Source organism: Emydura macquarii, unplaced genomic scaffold, assembly GCF_026122565.2.
Source record: "Emydura macquarii macquarii isolate MOO-44397 ecotype Brisbane River unplaced genomic scaffold, CSIRO-AGI_Emac_v2 contig_2473, whole genome shotgun sequence".
NCBI lineage: Eukaryota > Metazoa > Chordata > Testudines > Chelidae > Emydura > Emydura macquarii.
This window is the reverse complement of record NW_027132610.1, coordinates 11,558,523-11,576,486: the sequence shown is the minus strand read 5'-3', so window position 1 is coordinate 11,576,486 and position 17,964 is coordinate 11,558,523. Positions and strand designations below refer to the sequence as shown.

General features: G+C 43.8%; 1 protein-coding gene across 5 annotated transcripts in view; it reads right to left on the bottom strand.

Annotated features, from left to right (window-relative positions):
- The window catches only part of PDS5B (PDS5 cohesin associated factor B), a 195,617-nt gene that overhangs the window by 65,498 nt on the left and 112,155 nt on the right, over window positions 1-17,964 (bottom strand). For all 5 annotated transcript variants that reach the window (XM_067562968.1, XM_067562970.1, XM_067562973.1 and 2 more), the window contains 3 exons: window positions 11,085-11,190; window positions 8,746-8,906; window positions 43-166 (listed from right to left, as the gene is read on the bottom strand). In XM_067562968.1, coding sequence (XP_067419069.1) covers window positions 43-166; window positions 8,746-8,906; window positions 11,085-11,190 — 391 coding nt within the window. The remainder of the gene's footprint in view (window positions 1-42; window positions 167-8,745; window positions 8,907-11,084; window positions 11,191-17,964) is intronic.

The window sequence follows — 17,964 nt, the reverse complement described above, 5'->3', positions numbered from 1 at the left end:
TATGAAGATAAAAAGAAAATAATTTAAAGCTTTTCTTCTTACCTCAAATATCTGTGCAAACTGTGTTTCTTTGCTGGAAAATATTGCATGTATGCAGTGAATGGCATACTTGGCCTGACGAGGAGGTCCTTTTTTAGCTTTGTGATGCAAGACTGGGAGCAAAGCACTAAAAAAATAAATACCTTTTAAAAAATTGTAAGCTTGCTACTTAACATGCTTTCACCATACAGCTATACAAAAGAAACTTTCTTATTTGCACAAATGACTGGGGGACTTCCTGGGGAGATTCAGTTTTTTCCCTCCTTCATCTGGCTCTACAAATGTTAAATACTAAAAAACATCCTTCCAACATTACAGAAGTGATTAACTTAGGAAATAGGCTGTAGTAACTGAAGTACAGTAACATGGATTTAGGTTTCAGACCTGATAGCAAGAGGAGATTACCTGACCGTAACTAGAGGATCTTCAAGGCGTGTGGTCCCTATCTGTATTCCACTGTGGGTTTACGCATGCACAATATGCGTCTGAAGCTGGAGAATTTGAAAGTAGTAGTGTCCGTTCCACGCATGCGCCCTTGGCTCATGTCATGGTTTTTTCCGAGGTGATAAACAGAGAGGCAGACCAACCGTGTCTCCAGTTCTTTCTCCAGCACAACAGGATCCAACAGATCCTCAGGAGAGGGGAATGAGGAGAATGAGACCAATAAGTAGAATACAGATAGGGACCATACATCTCAAAGAGTCTCCAGTTACAGGCAAGTAAGTTCCTCTTCTTTGATTGATGGTCTCTACTGTATTCCACTGAGGGTAATTAACAAGCAGTACCTAAGCTGGAGGACCATGCGAGGATGAAGATGCAACTGTTGAGCAGAAGACAGCTGCACTGAAGAAGGAATCTGCCGCCACATCCTGCACCACGGCGTAACGCGTAGCCAAGGTGTATACTGAACTCCATGTGGCCACAATACATATGTCCTTAGAGGCATGCTGTGGAGAGAGACCATGGTCAAAGTCTGGGTTCTCATGGAATGGTCCTGCACCCAAGAGGGTAGAGCCAATCCTGATAACTGATAGAGTGTAACACCCCAAAATCCACATGGAGATTCTGTGCGACAGTTGCTTCATCCGTAATTCTTTCAGCTATTGTGACAAATAGTCTAGAAGATTTCCTGATCAGTCCTTGCCCTTGCCAAGGCCCGACAGACATTAAGGGAGTGGAGTCATTCCTCTGCCAAAGCGTGAGGCTTCAGAAAGAAAGCCGGTAAGTGAATGGGTTGATTAAGATGAAACTGGGAGACAACTTTTGGCAGAAATTTAGGATGCAAACACAGGGAGACTTTATCTTTATGGAAAGTGGTGAAAGGAGGGTTCCGCCATCATGGCTCCAATTTCACCAACCCTTCTCGCTGAAGTGAAAGCAACAAGGAAGGTGACTTTCATGGAAAGGAGGGACACAGTATGATGCCAACAGTTCAAAGGGTGATTTAATTAATACAGATAGAAATAGGTTGAGGTCTCACAGGGGAGCAATGGGTTGAACAGGTTGGAAGGCTCTAATGAGGTCTCTCCAAAACCTAGCTGTCAATGGGTGTGTAAAGATTGACTGTCCTTCCATGCGGGGTGGAGGTGGGGAGGGGGAGGTGGCAAGGTGCCAATTGCCACTAGCTGGACTTGAGAGTTGAGAGTAAGACCAGATGCCTTCAAGGACAGGAGACAGTCCAGAAGGAGAGGACTCCATCTTTTCTGAGGAAAGCCCTTTCCATTGGGCCCATGAGGCAAAGCATTTCCACTTGGACTGGTAGGAATGCCTAGTTCACTCTTTCCTCCTGCTGGAGAGGATGTTTTGCACCTCTGATGAACACTCCTATTCTAAAGAGGATGCCCATTCAAATATCATGCTCTGAGGTGAAGTGTCTGTGGATTGGAATTTCTGATCCTGCCATTGTGCTGCGTAAGTAGTTCATCGCCAATTCTCATCCCCTCTTTCCCTGGGCAGACATGCAGAGGAGGCTGGGAAACCAGAACTGTCTGGGGCAGCAGGGGGCGATCAGGATGACCGTCCCTCTGTCTTGTCTGATCTTGTGGAGTGCTCGTAGCAGGAGTGGAAGAAGAGGGAAGGCATAGTTGATCTGGCCCAACCAGTGGAGTACGAGAGCATTGCCCTAAGAGTGGGGACCAAGACCCGCCTGGAACATTATGTGCTGCATTTGGTGATGACAGAGGAGGCGAAGGTGTCTCTGGTCAGAGTCCCCCATTGGTCAATGATGTCACACACCATGATGTAGTGTAGTCCCCACTTGTGGTTTATCACAGACTGTCTACTGAGCAAGTCTACAATCATGCTTTGAGTCTCTGGAAGATAGGATGCAGATAACAGGATCTTGTGGGTGATGAAACAATTCCAGAGGTTGACTGCCTCCGTTTACAAAGCGATCAACTTCATGCCTCCTTGTTCACTGATGTAGTAAACAGCTGTGGTGTTGTCTAACATGATAAAAAGATGATGGGAATGTAGGAATGGGAGAAATGCTTGGCATGCACTCCTTACAACCCAGAATTCCAGAATGTTGTCATGTATCTTGGATTCCTGAGAGGTTCATGTTCCCTGTGTCATGTGATCTCCTATGTGCACTCCCCATCCTGTGAAGGAAACATAGGTGATGACTGTCCCATTGGGAAGGAGATGAGAAGGCGAATTCCTAGGCAAACCTGTGATGGGTCCATCCACCGGAGAAGGGAAGAGACTACCATGGGGGAGAGGGAGACTGCTGGCATAGGGTCCATGGCATGATGCATGGATGAGTAGAGGAAATTCTCTGGAGGCACATCTGGAGGTGGCAAAGGTGGAGGCGAGCGAGAGTGATGACATATGTGCACAAGTTCATGTGGCCAAGAAGGAATAGGCAAGTCCTGGCCAGGACAAAAGGACTGTTGACTATGCGGGCTATGAGTTCTTGCAGAGTCTGGAACCTGTCCCTCAGTAGGTAAGCTCTTGCTGTGACAGAGTTGATGGAAGCCCCTATAATAATGATGATAATAATAATAATAATAATAATAATAATTAAAAAAAAAAAAGAAAGAAAGAAAAAAAAAAATCAACGGATTGTGTGGGGTCCAAAGTTCATTCTTCAGTGCTAATGCTAATTTCAAGGAAGGAAAGGTATCCAAGCAACATGCAGGTTGAAAGTTGAGTTTCACATCTGGACCGCATCGCTAGGAATCAATCATCAAGATAGAAAAATACAAGGACCCCATTACGCCAGAGATAGACCAACATCACAGTACCACTGGAGCACGAGAGATGTGGCACATCAGATGAGGAGGTACCACTGAAGTAGGAAGATTCCTGATGTAATTGCCACCAGAAAAACAAGGTTACTTACCAGTAACTGATGTTCTTCAAGATGTGTTGCTCATGTCCATTCCACTATAGGTGACTAACAAGCAATACCTTGGAGGTGGGTAGGAGTTACCAGTGAGCTGCTCTCAGCACCACTCTGCTGAATTTCATGTCCTCTCTCACTTGCTGGGCAATGGCGTAGTGGTATGTGAAGGTATGCACAGACGACCAGGTGGCAGTTTTGCAGATGCCCTGCAGGGGCACTCTCTCAAGGAAGGCTGTATATGTGGCTTGAGCTCTGGTTGAGTGCACTGTGATGGTTCCCGGAAGCAGAACTCTCGCCTGCTTGTAGCAGAACATGATGTAATCCATGAGGAGATGCGTTGGGTGGAGACAGGTGAGCCTTTCATCTGGCCAGCCACTATGATGAAGAGCTGCGTCCATTTCTGGAATGGCTTTGTACGCTCGATGTAGAAGGCCAGGGCTCGTCTCATGTCCAGCAAATGCCATCTTCTCTCCTCCTCCGAACCGTGCGGTTTGGGAAGAACATGGGGAGAAAAACATCTTGGTTATTGGGAAACCACCTTGGGAAGGAAGGCTGGATGTGGCCTTAATTGCACCTTATCCTTAGAAAATACTGTATAGGGGGGCTTTGAGATCAAGGCCCTAATCTTGGAGACCCTCCTAGCTGAGGTAATGGCCACCAGGAAGGCTACCTTCCATGAAAGCATGAGCAGAGGACATGGAGCCATGGGTTCAAAGGGGGGCTCTATGAGTCTCAAGAGGAGCAGGTTGAGATCCCAGGGAGGCACCGGTCACGGACCTGCAGATAAAGTCTCTCCACCTGCTTGAGGAACCTGACAGACATGGAATGGGAGAACAGGGATCTACCCTCTAGTGGCTGATGGAAGGCCGAAATGGCTGCCAGGTGAACCTTCAGCGATGCCAGCACCAGACCCTGGAGCTTTAGTTGGAGTAGGTACTCCAGGATCGCCTGCATTGGCGAGAGGCTGGGCGGAATACCCCTGGACTCCGCCCAACAGGTAAACCACCTCCACTTAGCCTAATACACGACCTGTGTGGAAGGCTTCCTGCTGCCAGGCAGGACTTGTTGGACCTGCGCCGAGCAGCTCTCTCCCCCTCAGTCAGCCACAGAGCCTCCATGCCGTGAGGTGCTGGGAGTCCAGGTCCGGGTGCAACAGGCGACCACAGTCCTGGGAGAGAAGATCGTGCCATCTTGGGAGCTCCAGGGGCGGGGTGATCGAAGTTTTAAGTAGTAGTTAACTAAACTACTTAGAATAACAAACAGTTCAAAGAAGGGGAACAGAACTTGCTGAGAGCAAGGCACGTTCCAGCAACTGTGACAGGCGGAAAGAAGGAACTGAGGGGGCAGCAGTGTCTCATATACCGCAGCATGTGCACATGTCTCCAGGGGGCATCAGAGCCAGCCCTACGGGATCTGCTTAGGGGAAAAAAGTTCCAGGAACCATGCACAGAGGCATGCACTCACCTATAGTGGAATGGACATGAGCAATCACTCAAAGGAGGAGGCAACTTTCTACAAGTCCTGTTTGCTTCATCCCAACATGGGTTCAAAGGGAGGGTCTAGTGAATCTGGACAAAACTAGGTTGAGGGTTCCATGAGAGAACCAGGTCTCACCTGCAGAAAGAACCTTTCCAAGCCTGTCAGGAATCTGGCTGTTATCTCATAGGAGAAGACTGATCTGCCCTGGCTATGTGGGTGAGAGGCCAAGATGGCCACCAGTGTATCCTGATTGACAATAACACCAGGCCTTGATGTTTCAAGTGGAGTAAGTATTCCAGAATGGACTGTAATACTACCTAGATCAGGGAGAGGTTTTAATTCCATCACTCAGCAGGAGAAGCATTTCCACTTTGCCAGGTAAGTTACTCTTCTAGAATGTTTTCTACTTTGCAGCAGGACTTCCTGAACCTGAGTGGAGCAAGCTTGTTCCTCAGGGCTTAACCATGCAGCATCCACACTATCAAATGTAAGGAGGCATGGTCCAGATGTAACAGCTGACCATGATCCTGTGAAATCAAGCCCGGACGGTCCGGGAGTGTCTGAAGGGTTGCCACCGCCAGGTCCAACAACATGCAGAACCTCTGTTGACAGGACCATGCCAGAGCGAACGTTATGACCTTTGTCCCTCTAGATCTTTATGAGGCGCTTGTGGATGAGAGGGATCAGTAGAAAGGCATACATCAGGCCTCCCGACCACTACAGGATAAAAGCGTCAGGAAGTGAGCCACTGTTGGGTTCTTGTAGGGAACAAACGGTGACATTTCCTGTTTGGTTGTGAACAGGTTCATCTGGGGAGTTCCCCACCAAAGGAAGATAACCTTAACTACCTCCAGGTGCAGGGACCACTTATGGTGAGAAGAGAAGCACCTGAGGAGGTGATCTGCTGGGAGGTATGAGGCTTCGAGGTGGATTGCATGCTCCACACAGAAGTCCCACAGACTAAGTGCTTCTCAGCATAGGGCTGAGGATCTTGCTCCCCCTTGTTTGACGACATAATGCACTGATGCTGTATTGTCTGTTAACACTTGTACTACCTTTCCCAACATCTGGGGGAAGGAATACTTTGCAGGTTAGAACGATTGCCCTGGCCTCTCTGACATTTCTGTGTAATGTTAGCTTCTCTATGGACCAGAGACCTTGGGTCCTGAGGAAACTGAGGTGGGCTCCCCTGTCCCAGATCCAAGGCATCCGATACCAAGGAGAGAGTCAGATGTGGGGCCGCAAAGGGGACCCCTCTTGCTACATGGGTAGCGTTTGTCCACCATGCCAATGAGACAAGTACTCGATGTGGTATCGTAAGAATCACGTCTAGGCTGGGTCTCAGGGAGTAAATGGAAGCTAACTGCATTTGTAGGGGTCTGAGATGCAGTCTTCCATATTGTGCCATGTAGGTACACATTGCCATGTGACCCAGCAGTCTGAGACACTGTGGTGAGGGGGTGAGCTGTGAGTTGTGACCTGGGTGATCAGGTTTGACATGGTTTGAAGTCTGGCTCAAGGTAGAAATGCTTTGGCCTAGGGAGAGTCGAGGACAGCCCCAATGAATTCTATCCTTTGCATGGGTACTAATGTAGATTTCTGCTCATTTCCAACAGGCTCAGTTCTTGGCAGGTTGCCTGTAGTACTGTGATACTGTGCCATATCTGAGCTTCCAAGTGACCCTTGATGAGCCAGTCATCAAGGTAAGGGCAAATTTGTATTCCCTGGTATCTGAGGTAGGCTGCGACTACTGCCATACATTTGGTGAACACTCTTGCAGTGGCTGATAGGCCAAATGGGAGAGCCGTGAATTGGAGTGGTTGTTTCCCACTATGAACTGTAAGAACCATCTGTGGCCATGGAAAATGGAAATATGGATGTACGCGTCCTTCAGGTCGAGGGCAGCATACCAGTCTCCTGGAACCAATGAAGGGATAATGGTGGCCAGAGAGACCATATGGAACCTCAGCTTCTTGAGTTATTTGTTGAGGTGACATTAGTCCAATATGGGCTACAGACCTCCCTTGGCCTTTGGGATTAGAAAGTAATGGGAGTACAACCCTTTCCCTCTCAGATGTAGCGGAACTTCCTCTACAGCCCCTATCCATAAGGCGGCTTGTACCTTCTGGACAAGAAGTTGCTTGTGAGAAGGGTCCCTAAAGAGGGACGAGGGCGGGGGATGAGGAGGAGGAATATTTCTTATGGAAATAAACTGAAGGGTGTACCCCACTGCAATGGTGCTTCGTGCCCACTTGTCTGACATTATAGCCGCCTATGCAGGAAGATAGGGGGAAATGCGGTTTGAAAAGAAAAGGAGGGTTGGATCCTGGGTTAAATCTGCTAGGCTGCTCCCCGTCGCACACTCAAAAGGCCTGCCTGATGGTTAGTGGCTCGAGCCTGACAGGGAAGTGCTGGGAGGGGGGTTGACCTTGATGGCTCTTATATACCTTGGTCTTCTTCCTGTAGGGCTTGCTCCTGTCCTGGCCCGTGAACTGCTGCGGTGGCTGAGGCTTGAAATGGTTCCTGGAAGCCAATGGAGCGTGCAGGCCTAAGGAGCAGAATGTGGCCCTGGAATCCTTTAGCCTCTGTAGCCTGGCATCCGTTCTGTTGGAGAAGAGCGCCGCACCATCCAAGGGGAGGTCCTGGATGGTCTGTTAGACCTCTGCAGATTATGCAAAGAGCCTCGTGGCTACAGGCCTGAGACTACTGACACTATTGTTCTGGCCACTGTGTTGGCTGCATTGGAGACTACCTGGAGGGAAGATCTCAGCTTGTCCCCCGCTCCCCATTTGTCCTTCTTAGGGGTCGGGGAGTGCTCTCCAGCATGCAGCTTCTTGTGCCGTTTCTTCAGCACCAGGGATGATGACTGGTGCCAGGATGAATTCTGTGTCAGCAAGGCACTTCAAGTAGATGCCGATGTACTGGGCACAGAATCTGCGTGGCTAGGCTCGAAGTCTGGTCTGAGAGTGAACTTCATCAGGAATGCTCTTAACTTGATGTCCCAGTCCTTTTTAGTGTGGAGTCTATAGTTTCTGCAGATCCTGCACTTGTCCCGAATGTGGGTCTCACCCAGGCACTTTAAGCAGCTCCGGTGAGGATCGTTTACAGGCATGAGCTTCTTAAATGAAGCACATGGTTTGAGGCCCAGGGACTGGAGCATGCCCCATCATTGGGGCTATATCCCTGAGGAACTAATTACAACTATATCTAAACTACTAATTAAACTTATCTAACAAACTATGTACACTAAATCTACGGATGAAAACACTGGTACAAGGCTTACCAAGGCAAAGATGATCCAGCACCATACTGGCAGTAAGAACGAACTAACAGAGGAGTAGGGGCCAGCATACCGCCACTGCAGAGGGCACTAGATCTGGCCCTATGGGTAACACTGAGGGAAAAATCTCCAGCACCAGTGCATGTGGTGTGCACACATACCTGACATGTGAGCAAGCACTCGAAAAAGAACTGCAGATGCAGCTGTCGGTCCTTCATCACCTCAGACAAAACCATGAGGGGAGCCAATGGCACATGTGTGGACTAATGGACACTACTCTGGACTAATGGACAAATTCTCTGGCTCTGAACACATAGTGTGCATGCATAAACCCTCAGTAGAATACAATAGGAACCATCACTCAAAAATATTGCTTTTCACATATTACATGTACTTCAACCTTTCATCAGTTAATGCATTTAACGTTAGTTAAACCTCACCGCTATTCATATTAAAATGCCCGAGTGCCCCAAACTTTTCTTTGAAGTAATATTTTCCTTCAAAAAATGAAGAATATGGCACTTCCAGATTAAGAAAATGTAACACTTCTAGAATTCCATTTAATAAAAAACTTCACTAAAATAAAATATATCCAACTCACGATCTGATGTGAGGAAAGTCCTCTTCAATTTTACTTCCTGTATTTTTGAAAATTTGCAATGCAGCTTCTGCCACCTTTTCATCCTCCATTTTCAGGCAAGCTAGAAGGGATTCAAAAGTTTCAGCTGAATGGAATGAAATAGGGTGTGTAAATGACAGGACCTGCAAAAATAATGCAAAAAGTCAGATGTCAACTTTAAAAAAAACAAACCATTGTATAAATTACCAAATGTCATTATCTGTTGCCATATTTTGAACCCGTATAATACATTGCAGTTTTTGACAAAGTAATCCTACGTCTCTCACCTCGCCACTCAAGACATTCTTTCCCTCTACTTCTGCTCACTCATCTTCCTCTGCCAATGATCTTACTAATGTTTTTATTTGCTCTCCCCATCCTCAACCTCCCTTCACAATCCTTTGATTCTGTTCTTTTTCCTATGTCCAACAGTGAGGTCTCTCAAAAATATTTATCCCTAACTCTTCAAACTGGCCACATTCCATTATGCCTTTCCAGCTCCTTTTCTCTCTCCTGGATCTCCTACACTGAAGAAACACTACTTGATCCTACTTCATTCTCTATTGCGTCTTCTTCCTTTCAACTCTTTGAGTGGGCTGTTGAGTCTCAGAGCCTCAACTTCCTCCCCTTCACACCTGATTACATCCTCTCCACTTTGCTGAAACTGTCTGTCGTCATTAAAATCATTAATGATATTTTCCTTTCCAAACTCATGTGCCTCTTCTCCATACTCCTTTAATTTTTTTTGCTGCCTTTCACATTGCTATCTCCCTCTTCTTGGGCTTCTGTGGATTCTGTCCTTTACTAGCTCTCCTCCACCCTTGCTGACCACTTCATCAGCATTAACTTTGGTAGATTCTCTTCCTCCTCTCCCTCCCCTCTGTTGATATTCAAACAGTTCAGTTCTGTCTTGGATACCTTTTTCTTTCTACATTGTCTTCCTGACAAATATCATGGCTCCTATGGTCTTTTTTACACCACATCTGATGACAACTCAAACCTGTCCCTTTACTCCTGACTTCTTCCAACTTTGTCCCAACTTCCAGAGATCTTCAACTAGTGATGTTGAACATCTACACTCATCCTTCCCTATCCCAAAGTCCCCATACTGTTAAACCAGCTGGCCTCAGACAAGTCTTCCATATTTCTGGATAATCTGGGGTGTATGTTCTGCAGACTTCAAAGTCTTTAATTGTCTGAACACAACTGTCATTTTTGGGTGACCCACAAAGCCTTCATATACTTGAGGCTGTACTCATTAATGTACTTGATGCCATAAACCTGGTATAGACTAAGCATATGTGGTATGAGCAACACATACAGTGGAATCCTTTATAGCAAAGTCAGATATAACAGAAGTAGGATCATTAAACAGAATGAAAATTCTGTACTGCTTCAATTAAAGAGATTTTCACACTGTTTAGAGTACACATTTGTAAATCACAAGGTGATCAGTTCCTCCCCTTTTCTGTTTTGTCACAGCTACAAGAAAAATAGGAGATCAGGAGACACAGGAATTTCGTTTAACTATGTTTGTACAACATCTAGCATAAGAATTTCATCCTGTCTGGGGCCTTGGCACACTATCCCAATATTAATATTATACATAATAATAAATAATAATAATAATAATAAAGTGTGGTGAAAATTAGGAACAGGTTCTTGTTTTAGTGAAATAGTGATTTTTTTGAAAATTATTAAACAACTTGCCTATAGCCAAGTTCCACTGTAGTTGATTTCTGAAGGCAGAGGCAAGTTACTCTGCTATGGATTAATACCCTAAGTGCCAAGTTATGCAGCAACACAGGTCAATACATATGATATGGTGGAACTTCTTGTACTTATAATTGCCAGCATGTTGGAGTGTACACAACAAACAGGACAAAGAAATAAAACCAAAAGAAGAGCTTAGTAAAACAGAGGTGAGGGATGGAAATTAAGGCAAATGCACACAGTGATAGCTATAGCTCAAACCCAAACCTCCAGAAGAGAATACTTTCAACTTTAAAATTAATCTTTGAAAAAAATATATAGCATGTCATGTAAATATCCTCACTACCTTGTTATGATGTGCATGAAAAAGGAGGACACAGTAATGTTTGAGAATAGTCGTGAAAAGATGCTGAGCTTGTATTTATAGTTTCTATTGTTCTCTCACATTGATTAAACCTGAACAGTACGGAAAACATTTTCTTCTGGATGACTACTGCAAAGCCTATAGTAGCTTAAGAAATTGAGAACTAATATATTATAACATAGTTATTTTAGAGAATTTTAACAAACCTATCATAATGTTCACTGAAGACCAAGAAAATATTTACCTTAAGCAATTCAAGACCTGCTCTGATTGCCTGATCAGTAGGCACACCCTCATCTTCATCATCTGCTGTTCCATCTATAGATTTGTTTACTTGCTTGATAAGGGCACTGAGAAGGAAAACAATGTTCACTCAAATTTACAAATTACTGTAGATTTTAAGCTAACATGTCCATTTCTAAAACATTAAGTACAAATTATTAGGAAAGCAATGCTAATCAGCCTCACACAAATATCTGATTGCCCATCCCTAATAAATACTTTGAGATGGTTGCTCTAATGTAATATTTAACCTTACAAAAATGCCTTGTTTATGGTGATGAATAAAAAAAGCTGTAAATAAATTACTCTGTTTAAGGGGACCAAAGCGTAAGTCTGAGTATGAGGAACTGAGATTCAGTTAGAGTTAAAATATTTTTCCACTTGACATTACTGGCTATTTTGGTTTCTTAAAACTGATGGAAACTATGGGCTTGTCTGCACCACAAACTTAAGTCAATCTACATTAGGTCAACTTATAGCCACTGCAGTAATTACTGTGGTAATTCATGTCCACACTACTCTCCTAGTGGTCCACATCCTCACCAGAGTGACTGACTTAAGAGGAGCAAGTATGGGGGGCATGCAGCTGCCTGCCAGGACCTGGCTTTGCCCTCCCCCCCCACCTCACCCGCCTGGCTCTCATATCCCCACCCGGGGGACAGCTGGCCTCCTGACGGGGAACAGAAAGCCCAGAGCCCAAGTAGCAGGCCTGGCGTGGAGTGGGGAGCTCAGGTGGCAGCCTGTCTGGGAGTGGGAACACGGGAGCTCGTGAGGCAGTTGGGCTCTAGCTGGACTCTCCCACCCATCTCAGGGCGACAGCCAAAAGCCAATGTAAGTAACCCACAGTGTCTACATAGATATTGCATCAACCTAACTACACCAGCATAAATCCTACGCCTCTCGTGGAAGTGCAGTCATTATGTCAGTGTAGTAGGGCACTTACATTGAGGGTAGCAAGGCTGTAGTGGGGACACTGACATAATAAGGTAGCTTACATTGACCTAATTCTGTAGCATAGATCAGGCTTGAATCGGAGCTGTGATTACTAAATTAGACCTGGTGGGCAATGCAGAGGCAGCTGCCTAGACACACACACCTGAAAAACATCCTGGGTATTCTCTGGGTTTGCTCTGGCAGAAAGGGAGCTAATGTAAGCAGTGATAGCAAGTAGTGGAGAAATACGCTAGTCAGACATGGACCGGACAATATTTAGAAGATTAAAATAAAAGCAATTATTTGGAAGTACTGGAGTTGTCTGTGTATATACATTCTGGGTTCTAATGTGTCACATATATTCAAAATCTAGAATAAAAATGTTAACCAGCACTTGTTTTTGCAGCAATATATATTGCTGGGGCAGTTGTCTGAGGATCCGCTTAGTTTCACTGATTATTGCTTCCACAATACCTCATTGTGCCCAAGTACTAAAGTTTTCCTTAAATGTTCATGAAATTTAAATTGAGTAAACAAGAGCTGTTTCTAACATAATACAACATTCTCCCGTATCTGCAGAAAACCCATACTAGGATGATGGAGTATGAGAAACAAGTCAGAATAGGAAAGAAGGTATACTATTCCTTCTGCAAGTAAAAAAAATGTATGCAGGTCTTGTTGCAACCATATCTTTCGAGGATATTAGAGAGAAGTTGGGTGAGGTAATATCTTTTATTGAACAACTTCTGTTGGTGAAAAAGACAAGCTTACAAGTTCACACAGAGCTCTTCTAAAGAAGCTCAAAAGTTTGTCTCTCAGCAACAGAAGTCAGTCCAATAAAAGCCAAAAAATGGACAGTAACTACAATACTGGTGAGCAAGCAGACCGATTTCAGTCTCCAATATTTAGTCAGACAAAGAAGGAAAACTTATCTTGATTACAGGTAGAGAGGTGGGAAATAATTTTAATATGTACATCACTATTTCTCACAACCAGATGCGTTTCTAATAGAGTTAAACACAGAACCCTGCAGGACTAATTAAAAAGACAAGCAGTTTGAGATTGAATGATTCACTAAACAGCAACAACCTGTAAAAAGTATACAAAGGTTTTCATCAACAATACAGCTGGTCGAAAATTTTCCAACTCAACAGTTTTTCATCAGAAAATGCCAATTTGATGGAAAGAAACCATTCCACAAAACACATCAATTCTGTCTAAATTTAAATGGAAACCAGCCAAGCTGGCTACCTGATTCTTGACAGCCTACTCAGCTACCCGGGACACCTGGTTCCAATGCAATCTGCCTAGCTGGCTAATGGGCCTCCCAGGCTCTGCACTTCCCCCACTGTCCACATGGCAGGTTGCCCAGCTCCCAGACTCCATTCAGCTGGCTCTTAGGGCTGCTGGGCGGCTGGTTCCTCAGTGTCCCAAGGAGCCTGGCAGTCACCAGTCAGGCAGCACAGAATTCTTAAGAGCATATTTAATTTCAAAAACATTGAAATAATCAGACTGTAGAAACATTTTGCTGTTTCTGAAATGAAATATTTTAAAATTTCAATGTGGTCCCCCGTGCCCCTCCCAATTTTTTTAAGATTGGGAACTTTTTTCCAGACTTAGGTTGACTTTTTTTTCCCCCCAAAAGCTCAAAAAATTTTCCACAGGACAGAAATTCTGTTTCCTGGCCGGCCCTAGTCAAAAGATGCCCTCACACATATTACTTCTGCTATGTCTTAAAAACATATTTGTATTAAAGATGAAACTGGTAGCAACACCAATAGTTCAGCAGCAGCAGATTCACACTGCTAAGATGTACCCATGGTGGCTTTTCATCTTCAATGGTCCCTTGCAAATCCTTCTTCCTTCAGCATGAGTCAGTATATGAGGGATTAGGCTTAAACCCCTCAAAATTGCATCTTCCTTCCTCATTCATGGTCGGCTTCATGATCTTCTTCCTTCAACTTCACCTTTAGAAACCTTCTGTAAATGCATACCTTCTTCTTCTACATGTTGGACATGACCCCACCATTGCAGTTGTCTTGTTCTCAACTGGTTCAAGACTGCAACTTGTCAGAATCACTTAAGTATTCTCTCATTTATGATAAAATCAAACCAATGGCTGTTAATATGACATAACTTAACACTGAAAACTGTGTAATTTTCTCACCTCAGCTGTTTCTAAACGCCATGTTTCTGCTCCACATAAAAAGCTATCATCACTACCATGCTGAACACTTATATTTTAGTTGTCACCCAGACATCCCATCAGCCAAACAGAGATCTTTGAAGATGATATGTCATTGACAAGACTGACACTATGTGCGACTTCTTTGGATATAGAGCCTCCAGCTGTCAACCAATTACCCAGACAGATAAACCTATTCACCTATTCAATGTTATTGCCATCTACATGCAGCATCAGCAGATCATTTGTTTCCCCCTTTTATAGAAGGCATGCATAGCTTTAGTTTTATAACCATTGATTTTAAGTACCACAGATTCTGCACACTTTTTCACAGCTCTTCCAGCATTCGCTGTAGTTGGTTAGCAGGCTCTCCAAATAAGGCGATATAAATTTGATCCTCTAAAAATGAATTTAATTTCACACCTCGTACTTTGGCCTCAATCAGCTTTGTCATCACATGGTCTATCAGAATATTAAATAAGGTAGGAAAGAACATCCCCTGGTGTACTCTTAGTTCTACTGAAAACCAGTGTGTAATATAACCACTGACACACAGCTAAATGTGTCACTATACAGTTTCTCCACAAGGGACAGTAAGTAGTCAGATACCGCAGTAGCTGTAGCAGTATCCACAGTGCTGATCAACATACTGAGTCAAAAGTGGATGCAAATGTGTCTATAAATGTGATGCTAACTTCCCTTTGTCACTCCAGTTGTTTTTCAATAACATTCTGCAGAGCATATATAGAATGGATTGTAAATTGACCTGTATGGAAACCACACTGGTTGTCCCTCATTTTTGGGTTGAGAGACTATTTCAATCAATTTAGTAATATGATCGTAAAAGCACCTTCACTGAGATTGACAACAATTTTATTCCTCTATAATTTGAGCAAGGGGATCTCTTTCCTTTTTTGGAAAAAGGAATGACACAGCTCCTTTTCCAATCTTCTGAAACATGACTGGTTTCGCAAACTTTTAAGTCAACTCTACAAAACCAGTGAACTATATCTGAGCCTCCATTCTTTAGTAATTCTGATGAAATATTGTCAAGACCAGATGTTTTATTATTTCTTAACTGCATGACTGCAAGCATCACTTCCTCTAATGTCACCTGCCTGTTTTCTGCGGTGTTCATTTTTGGATTAAGATGTAATTTACACCTTGGTGGTGATCTGTGCATTAATTAATTTAAAAAAATGGAACAACCTTACTCCAATGCTTAAGTTGTGCATCAATTCTGTCACGCTGGCCCTTGAGGTGTATTCAGGAGCTCTGATTACTCCCTTCTACACCAGTCTCGCATTGGGGGTGTCACGTTGACTGGATGGGGGGTGGGGAGGAACAAGCATTTATGATACTGTTTGACATCAGTATGTCAAAATCATAATAATTCATGTGAGGTATGCCGTATCAGGTACTGTTAGAAAGGCTATAATATGCTAAGTAAGATGATAATGTTTATGTTCATGTGTTATACGTGTAATGGAAGTTATGGATATGTTTGATATATCTGTATTTCAAATTGTGCTGTCTGGGACACACCCCAGACAGGATGGCTGCAGAATAATAGCCTATTTAATGCCCCATTAAGACATTCCCAGGTGCAAGGGGCCTAGGGGGAGAAGCCAGGGATATACCTGATGAGTCACCAGGACTTGCCCATGTGACTCTGGACTCCATTTTGGTTCCTGTAAAATTACACAAGCAGCATGGCAGAAGCCAGAGGATATATAAGGCAGAAACCTTGGAATCCATTTTGTCTTCAATCCTGTTCAGCTTCCAGTCACTTATCTACCTCTGGACCAAGTCATCTGCAACTGAAGCTGTGAAACAAAGGACTGAGACCCATCCAGGTACTGGATATATACCAGAGGGACTATACAAGCCTGAAAACTCCACAATTCTTCTAGAAACCTGATGTATATGGACTTTCAAATCATTTGTATGTACTTGATTGTGTTAATCCTTATAGTTTTTCTTTCTTTTTATAATAAATCTTTAGTTTTAGTTACTAATGGATTGACTGTCAGCGTGGCATTTTGGGTAAGATCCAAACTTATATTGATCTGGTACTGTGGCTGACCTTTGGGGTCAGAGGGAACTTTTTTTGGTAAAGAGCATAGAATTTAAATAACTGGTCTCTTTACTAGACTTAGTGGCTGATTGGGAGCCAGAGACTGAAACGCAGTAAAGGGGGCTGTGTATATTTGTGTACTTGCTTCTTGATAACTGGTGTGGGGAATCAGAAGCACTGTTTGTGGCTGGTTGGGAAGCCTGACTTCAGTGTCACCCACCAGTGCTGGGAGAATCTGCTCTCCTTTTACAGCCTGCCCTGACCTTGGCATTTTCAGGTGGCTGCCCTAGGCACGGAAGGGTTACAAATATCCTGGTAGTGTTCTTCATTTTGTCCTTAACTGACAGAAGCTGTGAGAACAGGTTCAACTAGGACCTGCGAAGTCTCAAATACACATTTCTGGTCATGTCTTCAGAAACTTCCTCAATGGACTGCGCCATGCTAATTACAATCAATCATTCTGCCAGACCCTTGACTGCCCATTCAAGACATTTCTTTTTCCTCTACTGCTCATTTCCTCCTCTCGGCACTGACACAACTCTGACCTTCCGGTGTTCATTCCACACCACACCTTTTTCTTTCCCATAATTTGATGGTATCACCTATAACCCTAGGTTGCTTCTTCACTCTCCTTAGACCCAGTTGTTCTTCAGCAACCTCTGCAACAGAATCACAAAATAAAGACCACTCTTGCTCTGTGATAGACAGCAGATAATCCAATATGGAATATTTCGTGGAAATTGCTACCACATAACTATTAGTGATCACTTCATCATGAAGCTTGTCAACACTGAATCATTTCAATGCAATTGATATCCATCTGGAACCTTATTAAATGCAACAACTTTGTTGCTCTTTGGAGTCAATGATCAGATTCCATAGCTAGATCAATATTTCTAAATGCACATATATCCTGGATGAGATTAGTCAAGGTTTTTGCAAACTAGAATATGATCCAAGGTTGCACTGATGCTTGATGGATATTGAAATGTATACTTATAGCAATTCTTGTGCTTAAACCAGGTAGCCATTAAAAATAGCTCATGTGTCAGCAAATTCTAACAGATGCACACCACTCTCCTATCTCTCATCTTATAGTTGAAGTCTTCTAAAATCTCTACCATAAGCATCTGCTTTTAGTTGCTTATAACTTTGCCAAATTTACTGTTTTGGCTCAAACTTACTATGCTAGGTATTCTCACCAGGCTTTTATTGAAAGTTCCCATGAAAACTGTGCAGCAGTTTCAGGAAAAGTTCAGCAAAACAACGTATTTTTCCCTATTTTAAAAAATTCTTACAACCATTTCTTTGAAAAAACTAGCACCTGCACATTTTGGAACAGGCAATCTGAAATCAGTAAGAGTCACTCTGGAGTCAGTGAAGTGTTTTTTGCTGACACTGAAAATTTGCAGAAACCTAGTCAAGTCATAAGCCTCTGAGAACTGCCATCTCCATATGCTGAGGATTGCAGCTAAATTCTAAGAACATTCTGCCAGCACTAAGCATGCTCCACAACAGGGTTGCAGAGACTGAGCAGGATTTTTCCTGCAATTACTCACCAAGCACCAAATGGACAGCAAGGAGGTAGTCTCTCCTGTGCTCTCAATACACTGTGCTAGTACACAGACAGCATGAAGGAGGAAGAGA